A 16,417-nucleotide genomic window follows, 5' to 3' on the forward strand; every position below is an offset into this window, starting at 1 on the left:
GTTCACCTTACAAAAAATTCATTGTCATCAACCATTCATTTCTTTTTCTGAAGAATGAATTTCACTTTTTTTCAATAAATTTATCTTCTGGGAAATGGAAAAGGCGTCGTTTTTCCTACAGTTCTCACAATCGCAATTTTGTCACTTGGGTTTGCAACAGAATCAATAGAGATAGAGTCTCTAATCTTTATATGGCCACAACTGCACGCCGATTTGAAAATCTCACCCACAAACGAAATCACCCTACTAACCGTCTCTTATACTGGGTTAACCCTGGGTTTGATTGCCTGGAGTTTTTTGGGGCACATCATAGGACGAAGGGAGGCCTTGATCTGGAGTCAGATTTGGATGGTGACGTTCCAGACTTTGTCATCTCTGGCACCTGACTGGATGACGTTTCTGGTGTTCCGAGGACTAGCTACAGGAGGAGCCGGTTAGAATGATTGAGAATTAATTTTTAGTCAATATTTTCAACTTTTCAATATTTTCAGCCAACTCCCATTTGCTAGACTAGAACAAAACATCTTAGTAAACGTTGCTTATTATCCCCCAAAAACATAAACTAGATGACTTCCTTCAATTTCTGGCTTTAAATTTTCACAGGGTTGTTACCAAAAGGAAATCTTTTATTTCGATGGGTGACTACGATTTTACTTATTTATAGAGAAAAGAAACTTGAAAGACCTAAAGCCAATTCGACCTCAAGTCATTGAAGCCAGACACGCCCACCCAATTTATCTCACAATATACAATTCTGGTTGATTTAAAGCGACATTGATATTTGATTCATTGATCACGAGGGGCCATTTGCCAGGCTGACTATATTGTGTAGTGTTCTTTTGATAATTTAGATACTTTTCATGGGCGCTGGTGTTTCCCATTTCGAGTACCCACGCGGTAAAAATTGGAAAAAGAACTTTACTTTTACATGCCTAACTTTAGTATCTTATATACTTTAAATTATATATTTAAAATGATATATTCAGATAAAATATATGAGAGATCTTATATTTTATATGCACAAGGAGGCTCGGTAAAGTGCGCACGCACATTTCTGACTCAATTGGCTACAAATTGAAGAGAAAGAAAAAGTTCAAACACATACATATCGTTCAATTAACAACCAATGAAATACGATAATACGGAGCTGGAGGACCGATGAAAGTTGTTGACAATAGGAGTACTAGATAGAAAAATAATAAAAGTGAAACAACAAACACTATTTACGACCGCAACTCGATGTCTATAATTACAAAAAATCTTAACAAAATCATAATCGCATCAGGTAAAACCGAAATAAAACAAATTAACCTATTCTTCAGTATGAAAGATATGAGACCTGTCCTCAATGCAACTGGTTAGCAGGTCGACAAAAAAGAGCAAAGAGGTGCGAAGTTCAAAAATACGTTTCTTTTTTCTGAAACAATTAAATTCACTTTTGTTAATGAGATTAGATATAAACTGAAAACACAAATGTTTTTTTCATATCTTCATTGGAAGCAATTGAGACAAGTCATTATCCAATTTTCAAAAGCGCAAAATTTCAAAGCTTATGGAACTTACGATTATTGTTATAAATTTAAAAGAAAAAAAGACCTTTTAGATGTACAAAGTTTAAAAAATCTCAAACATTATATAAAATCTCGTAGTAACAGTAAAAAAGCCACTGAGAAACCAAATAGCGATTAAACTATAGTTCACTGGGAACGAGTCGTGACCTCTTTTTACGGAAATTGAGATGTAAATCATCTGAAAAACTATTTAAAAAAATGACGAAGCTCAGAACTCAAATAAGTTTTTGGAAAAAAAATATTTTCAAAAGTCATAACAGATTTAGGATTAGCAATAAAAAGCGACGAATTAGGTTGCAAGGCTTTAGGAAGCCATTTGGGCCTGTTAATAAGTAGAATAAGTCACGACCCAAAAAAAACATAGATAAAGAAGCCAAAATTTCAAACATTTTTACGACACCACACTCTTCAAGGCAGTGTCTTTATATGATGATACCTGCAAGAACTGTGAATCAATAATTTTTCTTTATCTCAACATCAACGGGTCTTCCTTATAAAAGGACTACGTAGAGAGGACAACAAAAAGAAACCAAAAATTGAACAGTATAGAAATCTCGAAAATCTATTATGAAACTAAATGGTCGAAGCAACAATCAGTCACAACGTAGAGCCAGAGGCGAAAAACAAGTTGAATCAACAAAATTAATTGATACGCCTAATTAGTGAAATAGAGTTAAATGGTGACAAAAATGAAAGCAACAAACGGTTAAATTTTTTTTGAAATTTATTTTTAAAGTCATAAAATAAACAGCTAGAAACTAAAATCTTTAACTAGGTTAAGCTCCAGAACCTGGGGAAGTAATTGACACTTTAGGTCATCAGGTATGTGGCTTATAACAGCAAAAAGAACGACAAACATAGATTAAAATATCTACAAAAACTTGAGAGATAACTGTCTCTCATGACCAAATAACATAATAAATTCCAAAAGAAATTAGCATATCAAGATACGCCTTTTAGCAACGCTGTGCATTTTTCCTACTATGTTTTCCTTCCACTGGATCTGACAATAATGTGATAATTAGACAACGAAACAAAATGAATTCCTAAAATATGCAATTATGCTAAAAAAACAAACAAAACGCTTTGTATGAAAACAAAGAAAACATTGGTTGAATATAAACCCATTAGATACCGATATTAAACTATAACTCAGAAAAAATTGGTTTCCACCTGTTTTTTTTGAGACTGCGCTCGAAGCTATTAAAAAAGATCAAATATTTGCAAACTTCAAAAATTCAACAATATTTATTAAAACAAAAATTTTCAAAAAGTTAGCAGACATTAGATAACAACTGAAAGAATTAAATAGGTTCATATCCAACTCCTTTAAAACTGAATGGATCTTTAATTGGGGACGCTAAATCATTGGGCTACAAAAAGTATAACAAATGAAAGCAAAACTTTGGGAATCCAAAAATATTTTGACAAAAATTATTGGTCAGAGCCACAAAAACCATGATTTTAACTCTGAAACCATAAAATAATCTCTAATGAAGGGCTTCGTTTACTGAAAACAATATTAGTTTTTATTAGATCCCTGATTTGAAATTCTTGTCAGTAAATTAAATAAAAAACATATAATAGCGGAATTTTTTTAGTAAAATTCCGCTATTAAAATCAAAAAGATTATATATATTTTAGGGATGCATGGTGAGATCAAGGTCAACCAAAATATTATTGCGCGTGGAACAAAACACTGAATTGGTCAAACGGTTGCAAAATAGATCTTTTTTAATCAAGCTTTTTGGTTTTGTCAAAAAAATAAGGCATTTTGTTTAATTATCGAGTTTTAAATTTGCAAAAAAATTGACAAAATTAAAATTGCAGAAGGCTGTTAAAGCCAGCAAGAATACAATTATTTCTTTTAAAAGCAGAGGATGAGTATGTTTGCAGTATTAAGATGTCTACTAACCGCCAATTTGAAGCAAAAGGGCTAAAAAAAGCAAATTTGGTCCTCTATTTGACGAAAAAATTCTGAATTTTGAAAAATTCAGAAGAGATTCTAGCTGAAAAATTCAGATCGAATAATTCAGCAACCTTCATCTATCTTTAGAGATAAAATGAATAACACTACAGTTAACAATTTTAACATATTTTATCAAAATTGACGAAAATTTGGTCAAAAATAATGAAAATGTGAATAAAAACAGTTGAATTACGTCTAACGTTCAAAAAAGTTCAAACCTCGATAACTCCCTATTAAAAGCGAAAATTAAAAAAATCCTTTTAATTCCATATTCTACGCTGGGCGGGTCTTCTAATGATACCACTCACAACTCTCAATGATGATTATATCGATCGGCCAAAATTGTATGAACGAAAAAAGTCCACTTGAGTATATAGACCCTCCCCCCCCCCCCCCTTAAGTCGGTCGGAACAATAATGATGAATCAAATGATAACTTACTTCACAGAAATTGTTCAAACACTCGCACGTCTTGCAATAGTTGTTCAAGATTAATTCTGATTGGGTAGCTCTTGCGATTACCAGAACTCTTTCCAGATCTTTCCCGGAGAGATCACCACCATTCGGGCACTTTTTGAGAGACTCTTTGGAAAAACACAGCAGGTTTTTTCTCAATTTGTGTTCAGTATGCTTTAATGATCTGTTAATTTGGTGAGACATTAAGTAACTTTGGTAAATTGCTATATGATTTGAATCGAATACGATAAACTCGTATACTATTTTCCATGCAGTTGAGTTTATATGGTCTCCACAGGGGAAAAATGTTGACAAGGTTGTCTGGTCAATAGCAGTTCTAATATTTCATTAATAGAAATAGTTTTATCGGCTAAATGTTTCCATAGTTAAGGTGACATCTCTGAATAATAATTTCATGATGTTTCGATAGTATTCTTGATATCTATGATTTTTTGCATGCTTTGATGATTTGAAGTATTCAAAATACTTGCTGTGATAATATACAAGCGTGAAATTGTTGTTTAAATTAAAATTCAATGCTCTAAGTTAATAAAAAAAACTGAAAAATCCAGTGGCCTAAAACTTAGAATGTCCAGTTGATCAGAACACTCTTATATGATCCAGTTGATTGGAAAACTCTTAAATTAACCACTTGATTAGATAAATCTTAAATGCTCTGGTTGATTGGATAAATTAGCAAGTTGATTAGAAAATATTGAATGTTCCAGTTGATTGGAAAACTTTTGGATCAACCAGTTGATTGGAAAACTCTTAATTGATCCAGTTGATTGGAAAACTCTTAAATAAACCAGTTGATTAACATTTCAAATATTACCAAATTCTAAGATATGTTTGCATTTTTTATTAACTAACGGGGAACGATCTTGAATGAGATTGGAACAATTTACTAAGAATTATTCATATGGATTTCGCGATGCCTAAACCACCAGCAATCATTTGGTTTTCAAGACCTCTAAGGGAAGTTTTAAGTATTGTTTCAGAATTCTCGACACTTAGCTGAAACGTAGTTGGAGTTTTGAAATATATACTCCCACTACCCATTAATGCTTTTTCAAGGGCATGCAAGTTCTTATAGCTTAAGTTGTAATTCCGTCATTTTAATATTTTTAAAGCTGTAATTAATAATTTCGAAGGGGAAACCATTGTCAAAATAGTTTAGCCGGACGCATGCAAGTCTGGCCTAAGAATGTGCCTCTCCTATTTTCGAGGAGCTCTGAAATTGAACATTACAACAATAAACAACTGACAAAACTACTCAACATACGAATACCAAAAATGCCGAAAAATAAGAAAGTCGAAAACTGACATGAATTTAAAACTTCTTACGTGTAGCGCGCATGCAAATTAAATGCGGATTAAAATAAGAGCAACGAGTACGAACTTACTTGTCTTTAGGCTTGTTGGAAAGCTCGCAATTAGGAGAATCTAATTAAGAAAATAACACCAAAGCTAAATTGAAAAAATTTAAGTACTCTCTTGAAAGCAAACACATGGTGCCCCAAATTCTCATTAAAACAAATATGCACCCAAGTAAGCAAACCGGATAAAGGCATAACAAATTGGTTGAGGTTGAGTAATAAAAGGTTGTCAAGACAGATTGACGAGACAAATAGGAGACCTGATTAAACTGAGTTGTATACAAAAACAAAATAGCATAGTTCGGGAGTTAAAATGCCTAGAACTAAAAAAACAGAGAAAGTCCTAAAAGAGATGAAATTTTCTCCATACAGGGAAAATTGGGGTCAAACGTCCCTGAAACTGACTCCGTGCCCCCTCCTTCTCCCCAGCCTCACTTTTCGAGCCGGGAACATCTGTGGTACAGGCTGCAAATGGTGGGGAGCTAAAAGATAACGAGAAGAAACGAATAAAAGATATTAAATTACAAAAGAAAAAGAAAATAAAGAAAGTCAATCAGCGCATGGCGGCAACGGGGGGGATTGACTTGGCCGAATTGGATAAAAAGGACCCCTAAATGGCCTCTGCAGTGCGCTTGATGGTTGAACAAGAAGAAAAAGATGAGGAAGACTTAAAAAAAGGAAGCAAAACTGGACTTAAATAAACAAGTTGTATGTATAATAAGTATTAACTTACCTTTCATGCCTTTCATTCCGCCTCGAATTAATCCCTTGTGAGTCCCAGTTAGACTGAGATAGTAAGGTTGTTCATCGTAGCCAGAGTTAAATATACCTAAATATTAATACGGAAGCGTCGAACAAATAGACTGAGGTCTGTTGTATTAATAAATTCGACGTCCTCGATCCCTTTAGATAGAATTACTTTGCCGGGTCTGTCGTAAAGGTTCTTATCGGACCCAGTGCGCAGTTTGACAAATAATTTTTCGAATTCACTCGCCTGCGTGCAATTTCCCGTAATAATGGTCGACAGACAGGCACTAACACAATTGCATTTAGGATGAGCAACGTCTAATGCAATAGGCTCGTATTGCGAGGTGTCAAATTCAGGGCAACTAAAAAGAATCGTACTTCGTAATATATGAAATTATTGTACGAAAAAATGATATTCTTACCTTTTAAACAATTCATAACAGTATGTTCTCTTCTTCTGTAGACCCATCTCGCGACATACTCGGTTGAGAACTTCCTGTGAAATAAAATTCATCTGTCTTCTAGTGTGGCGATAGATGGCATTATCATTGCAAGCAGAACAATCGCGTATAACAGTTTCGCACCATATTTTAAGATGCATAACACTAAATTTTTGACTAACTAACGGCATTAATTTGTATCTTGGGAGGTGGCCATTAGAACTGTGCATCTGAGATATCTTTGTACGAGCATTTGAACGATGTAGTACCTGAATGTCGGACCCAACCAAGTATAAATGACCATTTTTTGTATAAAATTTTTGGCTTCGGCGGCGGATACTGTTTTTCTCGACCCAGTGACAATTCCTGGGGTAAACCCCTGAACGCAAGTACAGGATAATCTCGAAGTATGTACGACTGTTCATTTCGATACAGGGTAGATTTTTTAAAAACTTGTCGTAAGGACGATAATCTGAGGACTGAAGCTTAGTTGCGAAAATATTTGTTTAAAGCAAATAAAATTCTCACTTATTCACTTTATGAAAATACCACCACGCGGATCTCCCCCCCCCATGGAGGTTATATTAAACGGACGTTTACCAAATTTTATTGGCATGTACACCCAATGGTCCCTTTAGCAGATGATCATGGGAAGGATTTAGGAAGTTGTGGGAGAAATTAATTAGCATTTTGAAATAAGAATAGTTGAGTATTGGTAGTTGCCCTATGATTTTTGGAGGGTTAGTGTAACTTTTCAAGGGCTTTCGATTGGTGATATTTTCATTCCCAAATTCCGACCGGAAGTCGGTGCTTCGGGACCACCCGAGTGTCGAAAACCGGAAATTGGCCTTTTTGAGCGGCCGAATGACTTTGAAATGGTATTAATATGATAACTTGAGATAGTAAGTGACAAAAATTAACCACCCCGGTCAAATTTAACGAACTCGGATTTTTCGGGTTTCGGCACCCCCGACTTGTTAAAAACTTTCAAATTGCAAACGACTCGCAACGGCTGATCCATTGGTCCTGAAACTTGGCATGCAAGTTGGTGGCACCTTATAGTTACTATAAAATTTTACCCGAAGACGTTTTGACCACTACTTCGCAGGTTATTAAGTTTGGAAATTTGGGGTCATCCGGGAGGTCGATGAAAAGTGTGCGCGGTCATTGCTCGTGTTCTATTAGGAGTTAGATGATAAAAATTGGTGGGTAGGTGTAACTATGGTAGGACTTTCTGCGCCGATAGTTACTTTTACCAAAGTGGCCCTTCATCCTTGACTATTGACCTCTAACTGACATCTAGAGATCAAATTTTTGGGTTTTTGGGAAATTTTGTTTTCTCAATAATTTTTGTATGGGGAATTGCACGGAATGCTGGGAAAAGCATACCAAGCCATTAATTTAGTTTTAGCGAGCATGAATTAGTGGTATATTTACACATGGAGACCAATAGTCTTTGAATAACAAAAGCGAAGAAAATGACTTGGCGCCAAATTTGTGTGCGCAAATAAGAGCGATAAGGTCCGCGGACTTTGACGTTAATCTGTTTGTTTAGTGAAGAGGACCCCTCCTGCGGATGTGTCAATCAGTCAAAATGACTTACGTTGTTTACTTAAGTTCTAAAAGTGTATTTAATTAAGATAAGATAAAGTTAGGCAAATAGAAAAAGTTGTAATCAGCTTATCGTGTATAAGTTGAAAGAGAGAGAGAGAGAGAGAGAGAGAAAAAATACTGAGCTAGTGAGCAGTTGGTTTAGTGGGACTAAACTTAAAATAGTCAGTAAAGCTGCAAGACCAGTTAGGAAACTGTGAGCAGCTTGGTTAATTATATTGCGAGTGAATCACGATAAAATTTTGATTTTATCCAAAATTTTTTGCAGTTGAATTTGTCTCAAGTTGTTAGTTGATTGAGAGTTGCATCTTTTTACTGTGGATTCTACATTTGTGCAGGTGTTCTCTATTCAATTTAACGTCTTTTGAGAAAAAACTTTTTTAACAGCCTGCAAGAGTGGACGAGGGGAAAAACTCAGAAAAGAGACAAGGTAGCGCTTGCTTCATCATTCTCTTTTAAACCTTCGGTGTTGGTTATAATTAGGTTTGATCGATCTTCTGGGCGACAAATCCCCCTCATTGTTAGCCTAGTTAAAAATTCAGAAGACGACATTACGCTTCAGTTTTGAGTGCCCCAAAAATATGACTATATTGAATTATTTTGTTATTACTATGATACAAAAGATCTAATTTTGCTTTCAAAAAATATTTGCAGTTTAGAAACCAATTGTTACTTTTGTAATTTTCTTAAAGGTATTTTTGTACAAATAGCGTTCAATGTTAAAATATCTATTCAAGAAAATTACAGAAGGTTCATTGGTGGCTTGTATTTTATAGATCACTTGAAGAGAAAGTTCACTAGTTATGATTTATACAAGGTCAAAGAAAAAAAGTAATTGGAGAAACAAGATGAAAATGAAATTTTCAAAATCTACAAAACGTAGCTTCCATTTTTCAACAAAACTTAAAATCTAATTTGAAATTTAAATTTAAAGGCTTGTTCAAAACCTCTTCGAATTCAAATATGGCAACCGTTTAAAACTTAAATAATTTATTCAGACGGCAATTCTCTTATAGTAGAGCTCATTTTTGTTCCTCAAATACTGTGATTTTCATCGGGATAATTGGGATGATGTTGGATATTCAGCCAAAATAGCTTCTAAAGCATCGGGCAAAACTACTCAGAAAGCATTTCTAAAACATGCTTCAAAGATTTTTCAAAAAAATCGAATGATATCCTTGAAAAAAAATTCAATATATTACCTCTTATATTTTGAACTTAAAATAAACCAATTGATTGAAACTGACAGGATAGTATGAACATAGTTTGGCCTAAAGTTGTATTTCACGTGTTTATTCAATGAAAAATCTGGTTTTGAATTTTTACTCTATCAATACACTTCTGGTTTTTGAAAGCGTAATATTTCAAAAGGAACAATTTGGTGTTAAAATTGGCTTGTTGGGAAAAAGAATTTTTGAAGTCTGGTCAAAAATTGATTCATTATGAGCATTTGGATTGCTCTATTTACGCAATCCGAGAAAAGAGTTGCTGTTAAACAAGGAAGGTCGGTAATGTTGGAAATGTATTTTTCAAAAAGAAATGGTTATGAACAAAAAGATAGCCTCCAACGCTAAAAACTCTGTGAAGTAAAAAAAATTCCGCATTAGATTGACAAGATCAGCCATTATTGCATAGAAAGAAAGTCAAGACGGACAACAAAATCACACAAACATAACAACAAACATTAGTTACCTCCGTTTTGTACATTTTAAAAAAATCTATTAATAGGTCAAAATAGCGTCAGATAAAACTGAAACTAAACAAAATAACTTGTACCTCTGGAAAAGATATGGGATCACTCCATAATAAGGCTTGGTAACAATTAGCCAAAAAATAGAAAAAAAACAGTGTAATAAAAAATTGGCTGATTTTTTTAAAACCAATTATTTTCAAAGTAATCAAAACCATTAGACAGCAATTGAAAACAACCAACATGTTTATGATCACACATGCCTCTAAAAGAAGTCATTAAGAACTGTTATTATTCAATGTTTTATGCCATTACAAAGGGAACAATGAATAGAGACAAGAAAGAAAACTTCAATTCAAACTTGAGAGAAAACGCTGTCGAAGCCGTAAGGCTAGAATTTGCCCCATAAAACATGTTCAATTGAGCCATGCTTGAACTCCAATAATGTGACTTGCAACTTCTCAATGACAAGAACAGGAAACAAGTTGACAAAAAAAGAAAAACAACGAAATAAAGTAATACTTTTGTGTTTTTTACGAAATAAAGTAATACTTATGTTTGCATTTTTTATTAACTAACGTGGAACGATTTTGAATGAGATTGGAACATTTACTAAGAATCAATCATATTTTTTCGTTGTTTAAATTAAAATTCAATGCTCTAAGTTAATAAAAAAAACTGAAAAATCCAGTGGCCTAAAACTTAGAATGTCCAGTTGATCAGAACACTCTTATATGATCCAGTTGATTGGAAAACTCCTAAATTAACCACTTGATTAGATAAGTCTTAAATGCTCTGGTTGATTGGATAAATTAGCACGTTGATTAGAAAATATTGAATGTTCCAGTTGATTGGAAAACTTTTGGATCAACCAGTTGATTGGAAAACTCTTAATTGATCCAGCTGATTGGAAAACTCTTAAATAAACCAGTTGATTAACATTTCAATTATTACCAAATTCTAAGATATGTTTGCATTTTTTATTAACTAACGGGGAACGATCTTGAATGAGATTGGAACAATTTACAAAGAATTATTCATATGGATTTCGCGATGCCTAAACCACCAGCAATCATTTGGTTTTCAAGACCTCTAAGGGAAGTTTTAAGTATTGTTTCAGAATTCTCGACACTTAGCTGAAACGTAGTTGGAGTTTTGAAATATATACTCCCACTACCCATTAATGCTTTTTCAAGGGCATGCAAGTTCTTATAGCTTAAGTTGTAATTCCGTCATTTTAATATTTTTAAAGCTGTAATTAATAATTTCGAAGGGGAAACCATTGTCAAAATAGTTTAGCCGGACGCATGCAAGTCTGGCCTAAGAATGTGCCTCTCCTATTTTCGAGGAGCTCTGAAAATGAACATTAAAACAATAAACAACTGACAAAACTACTCAAGATAAGATTACCAAAAATGCCAAAAAAATATTAAAAAAGTCGAAAACTGACATGAATTTAAAACTCAACTTCTTACGCTTCAGTTTTGAGTGCCCCAAAAATATGACTATATTGAATTATTTTGTTATTACTATGATACAAAAGATCTAATTTTGCTTTCAAAAAATATTTGCAGTTTAGAAACCAATTGTTACTTTTGTAATTTTCTTAAAGGTATTTTTGTACAAATAGCGTTCAATGTTAAAATATCTATTCAAGAAAATTACAGAAGGTTCATTGGTGGCTTGTATTTTATAGATCACTTGAAGAGAAAGTTCACTAGTTATGATTTATACAAGGTCAAAGAAAAAAAGTAATTGGAGAAACAAGATGAAAATGAAATTTTCAAAATCTACAAAACGTAGCTTCAATTTTTCAACAAAACTTAAAATCTAATTTAAAATTTAAATTTAAAGGCTTGTTCAAAACCTCTTCGAATTCAAATATGGCAACCGTTTAAAACTTAAATAATTTATTCAGACGGCAATTCTCTTATAGTAGAGCTCATTTTTGTTCCTCAAATACTGTGATTTTCATCGGGATAATTGAGATGATGTTGGATATTAAACCAAAATAGCTTCTAAAGCATCAGGCAAGATTACTCAGAAAGCTTTTTAAAACATGCTTCAAAAATTTTTCAAAAAATCCGAATGTTAGACTTGAAAAAAGTTTTCAATGTGTTACCTCTTACATTTGTGAAACTAAAATAAACTAATTGATTGAAATTGACAGGATAATATGAACATAGTTCCGCCTAAAGTTCTATTTCACGTGTTTTTTCATTGAAAAATCTGGTTTTAAATTTTTACTCTATCAAAACTCTTCAGGTTATTGAAAGCGTAATATTTCCTCAATTTGGTGTTCTAAAATTGACTTGATGAAAATTTGAATACTGGAACTCTGGTTTAAAAACTGTTTCGTAATTGGAATGCTCTCTTTACGCAATCCGAGAAAGGATTTGTTATTAAACACGGAGGCTCGGTAATGTTGGAACACTATTTTTCAAAAAGAAATCTGTTTGAACAAATAGATAGCCTCCAACGCCAAAAACTCTGCGAAGTAAAGAACATGCCGCATTAGATTGACGAGATCAGCCATTATTGCATAGAAAGCAGGTCAAGACAAACAACAAAATCACACAAATATAACAACAAACATTAGTTACCTCCATTTTGTACATTTTTAAAAGAAAAATATGAACAGGTCAAAATAGCGTCAGATAAAACTGAAACCAAACAAAGTAACTTGTACTTCTCTGGAAAAGATATGGGATTACTCCATAATAAGGCTCGGTAACAATTAGACAAAAAACAATAAAAAACAGTATTAGAAAATTGGCTGATATTTTTAAAACCAATTAATTTCAAAGTAGTGAAAACCATTAGACAGAAATTGAAAACAACCAACATGTTTATGATCACATATTCTCTATAAGAGGGCATCAGGAACTGTTATTATTCAAAATTTTATGCCATTACAAAAAGAACAATGAATAGACAACACAAAAAAGAAAACTTCAATTCAAACTTGAGAGAAAACGCTGTCGAAACCGTAAGGCTAGAATTTGCCCAACAAAACATGTTCAATTGAGCCATACTCGAACTCCAATAACGTTGCTTGCAACTCCTCATTGACGACGAAGCAAGTTGACAAAAAAGAGAAACAACGAAATAAAATAATACTTTTGTCTTTTTCGAAAACAAAAATTTTTAAAGCAATGAAAACCATTTGTTGCAAAAAAAACTAAATGTTTTTTTTTGTCCAAAACAGTCAATTGAGATTGTTTACTGATCAGAATATGTCCTCTTCTACAAGAAGAACGTCAAATATAGACAAAATCAGTTACCAGATTTCTTTTTTTTGTGAAAATCCCAAGTCAAAGCCAATATATTTATATTGAATTTTTAACAAAACTTTATATTTTGTACACTTGCATCTTCCCTTGATAACATTTATGTCATATGTGACCTGTAATTAATGAGACTTTGAAAAAAATTGACAAAAAAGAGCACAAATGCTCAGTTAATAAGCGTTTTTTTATTTTTGAAAACAATTATTTTCAAAATCATCAAAGCCATCAGCTATCTATTCAAAACAGAAAATCAGCTCATTGATTTTAGCAGAAGAAAACCAACGAGAAGAGTCATTTATCAGAAAATTACATACAACTAAAAAGTTAAAGTAAAAACTACAGTTAAATAGAAATTCAAAAATATAAAATAAATTCTTCGAGAAAGGAGTGTCGAAACCATTAAACCCATAATCTTTGCTTTAAAGGCTTTCACTTAATCATGTGTTTCTTATTTTTAACGCAATTAAAGTATTATGTGAACTCTCATTGAAAAGATAATGTGATAAAACGAGAAAGGAACGAAAAAAAGAGGCCAATACCTTAAAATCAAAAATAATATTGTGAAATCTACTAGACTGAAAACCAGAAACAATAACTTAACGCGTACAATTGCAAAAAAATCAAATACTTTTTCAGCAAAAGGAAGAGGAAGAAGAAGCGTTTTTTCTTTGCTGACAGTACGCTTCAAGTTGACCAATTTAAAAGAAAAATAGTGATAAGATACAATAAGCCATTGTTTGTTCAAAAATTAAACGATCAAAAGTCAAACCGACCATAAACTTTGGAGTAAATAAACCAAAAACATTAATTTGGAACTGCTTAGGGAGCCAATTGAACTGACAACATTGAGCTTTGATTTGAATTGCTCTGTTCTTTAAATAACATAAAAAAGATCGATTTTTAAAAAAAAAATACCGACTGATTACAATTTAAAATATTTTTGGATTGTGGCAGTCCAAAATTTGATCAAAAATAACCTTGCTATTGATGTTTGGCCATTAAGATCACTCAATTATTTTGAATCTAGTTTAGATCTAGATAATTTGTTAGTTAAAACATCAAATATAGTTGCTGGGTTTTTGATAATCATGAGTGAAGTTGGTAATATTGCAAAACTTTAATTCCAGACTACTGTCAATTATGTTAAAGTAGGAATAGTTCCCTTTGTTTTTTGGTTGGTTGGTTGTTGGTTGTTTTTTCTTTTTGGGTGTTCACTTTCGGCAGATTTAATGGAAGTGGTCTAAAGAAGCTTTCTTCGGGCAGTTTTTGATGAAAAAACCTAAATTTTGAAAAAATTATCCAAACATTTTAGACGAAAAAATTATGTGAAAAATGTCAACAAGACTTTTCTGTCCGAAAATAAAATCAACAGTGTTATTTTGACAATTTTTAAGCAAAATTGACGAAATTTTAAGCAAAAATTCCGGAAAATGTGAATAAAAATAAATCAAATCCAATATTCACCATAACTTGAACTACGATAACTCGCTATAGATAACTAAAATCAAAAAAATTTTGAATTTTATTTTCTTCGCTGGAGGGGCTTGTCATTGATTCCACTCACAACTGTCCCCGATGAATTTATTGATCGGTCAAAATTGTCTAAACAAAAAATAACATAGCAGGACATGTCCTGACGAACAATTCAAAATTTTTTCACTAACTAAACAAAAAAAACTAGAAATACAACGTACTATAAGTGAATTGGAAAACCATTTCAAAAAAATCAGATCAAAAAACAAACAAAAACAGAAAATCAATGTCAAAATGCCGCATGTGAACAAAAAAACCATTCGCGAGAATTGAAAATTTGGTTTGAACGAAAAAGTAGGCGCAGAACGATCTATGAATGGATTGAGAAAACGATTAAAAAAGTCCGATAATATAAATCGAAAGTCAGTAAAAATCGAAGTGAAATTGCCGCATGTGAACAAAAAACCACTAGCTAGAAAGCGAAGTTTTGTTCAAACAACGTTTTCTCACTCTACTTTAAAGTTAGAGCAAAAAATCAATTCGCTTTTTCTCCCCACATCCTGTTTCGGCGTGACGAAAATCACTACTCCATTTTGACTTCAAAAATCATGAAAATGTGTGAACAGATCTTAAAAAAAAGACAGCGCCACATTACAATTCAAATTTTTTGAATTGTAAAAAACCCAGTTGAGTATATAGTTCCCTCCTCCCCCCTCCCTCAAGAGGGGTCAGAACAAATATACTAAAACTTTTAATTTGAATACAAACGCAAAATAAGTCCTCTTTTGGCGGAATATTGTTATGCCAAGCCATATTGCACTATGGCAGAGCTTGAAAGATTCTTTCAAACTTGGACTCCATAATTTTCCCAATTCCCCAGTTTCAACTCAATTATCTACTCAACAAAGCGGCCATAAAATAATATGTCGGCCATATGTTGGAGTAGAAAAACAATTATACAATTGTATGCACACCAGTATTTGTTGACACTAAAATGAATTTTCATCAACCGATATTTTTGGTGGTAATTATGGCTCAATCCTAACGAAAATCATTCAACGCATTATTGTGCGTTATTAAAATTATGCTGAAAAGCACTTCATTATAAAAAATAGTTTAAATAATTTTGAATTGGTTTAAACTGTTAACTTAAACCGAATAGATATTGGCGCCATTTTGGTTTATTCGTTATAAACTTTTTTGTGTTAAAATGTTTCGTGTTTGTAGTCATTTTGTTAAAGATTTTTAGTTACAAAGTATTCTTTTCGTTATGGTGAATAACTCGACATCAGCGAAAGACCACACTTCCGGGATCTATGTTTCCTTTTCAAAAGTAGTGAATAGTTATCATTGAGTATCGACACTTAGCTTCTGTAGGTGACCTGACATATGCACCCATACACATACACATACATGCACAACAAACACACACACACACACACACACGCACACAGCACACACGCACACACACACACACATACGCACACGCACACACACAATTCCTTACACTTTTTGGTACCAAGTTTTCACACGATAAATTTGCTAAATTTCAGTTTTTTAAATCTGATCATTTTGTCAAGGAAAAGTTTTTCGTTGGAGATATTTATAGGTTCTGAAGAAAATTTGACATTTTGATCCAGATCTTCGATAGCTTAATCTAAATTTTTAAGTTCTCAATTTTTTTTTGTTTTTATATAGTTTTGTTTTGAAACGTACAACACACACGCACACACACACACACACACACACACACACACACACACACACACACACACACGCACACTCATATACA

The 16,417-nt window shown here is 32.8% G+C and overlaps 1 protein-coding gene across 1 annotated transcript in view; it reads left to right on the forward strand.

The window, feature by feature from the left end:
• Positions 1-348: 348 nt before the first annotated feature.
• Positions 349-16,417, forward strand: part of LOC142351639 (putative transporter svop-1) — a 24,367-nt gene continuing 8,298 nt past the window's right edge. Inside the window, exon 1 of the mRNA XM_075403778.1 lies at positions 349-433. Within this exon, the coding sequence (XP_075259893.1) occupies positions 349-433 (85 nt within the window). The remainder of the gene's footprint in view (positions 434-16,417) is intronic.

Source organism: Convolutriloba macropyga, chromosome 13 (assembly GCF_964194025.1).
Source record: "Convolutriloba macropyga chromosome 13, txConMacr16.3, whole genome shotgun sequence".
Lineage (NCBI taxonomy): Eukaryota > Metazoa > Xenacoelomorpha > Acoela > Convolutidae > Convolutriloba > Convolutriloba macropyga.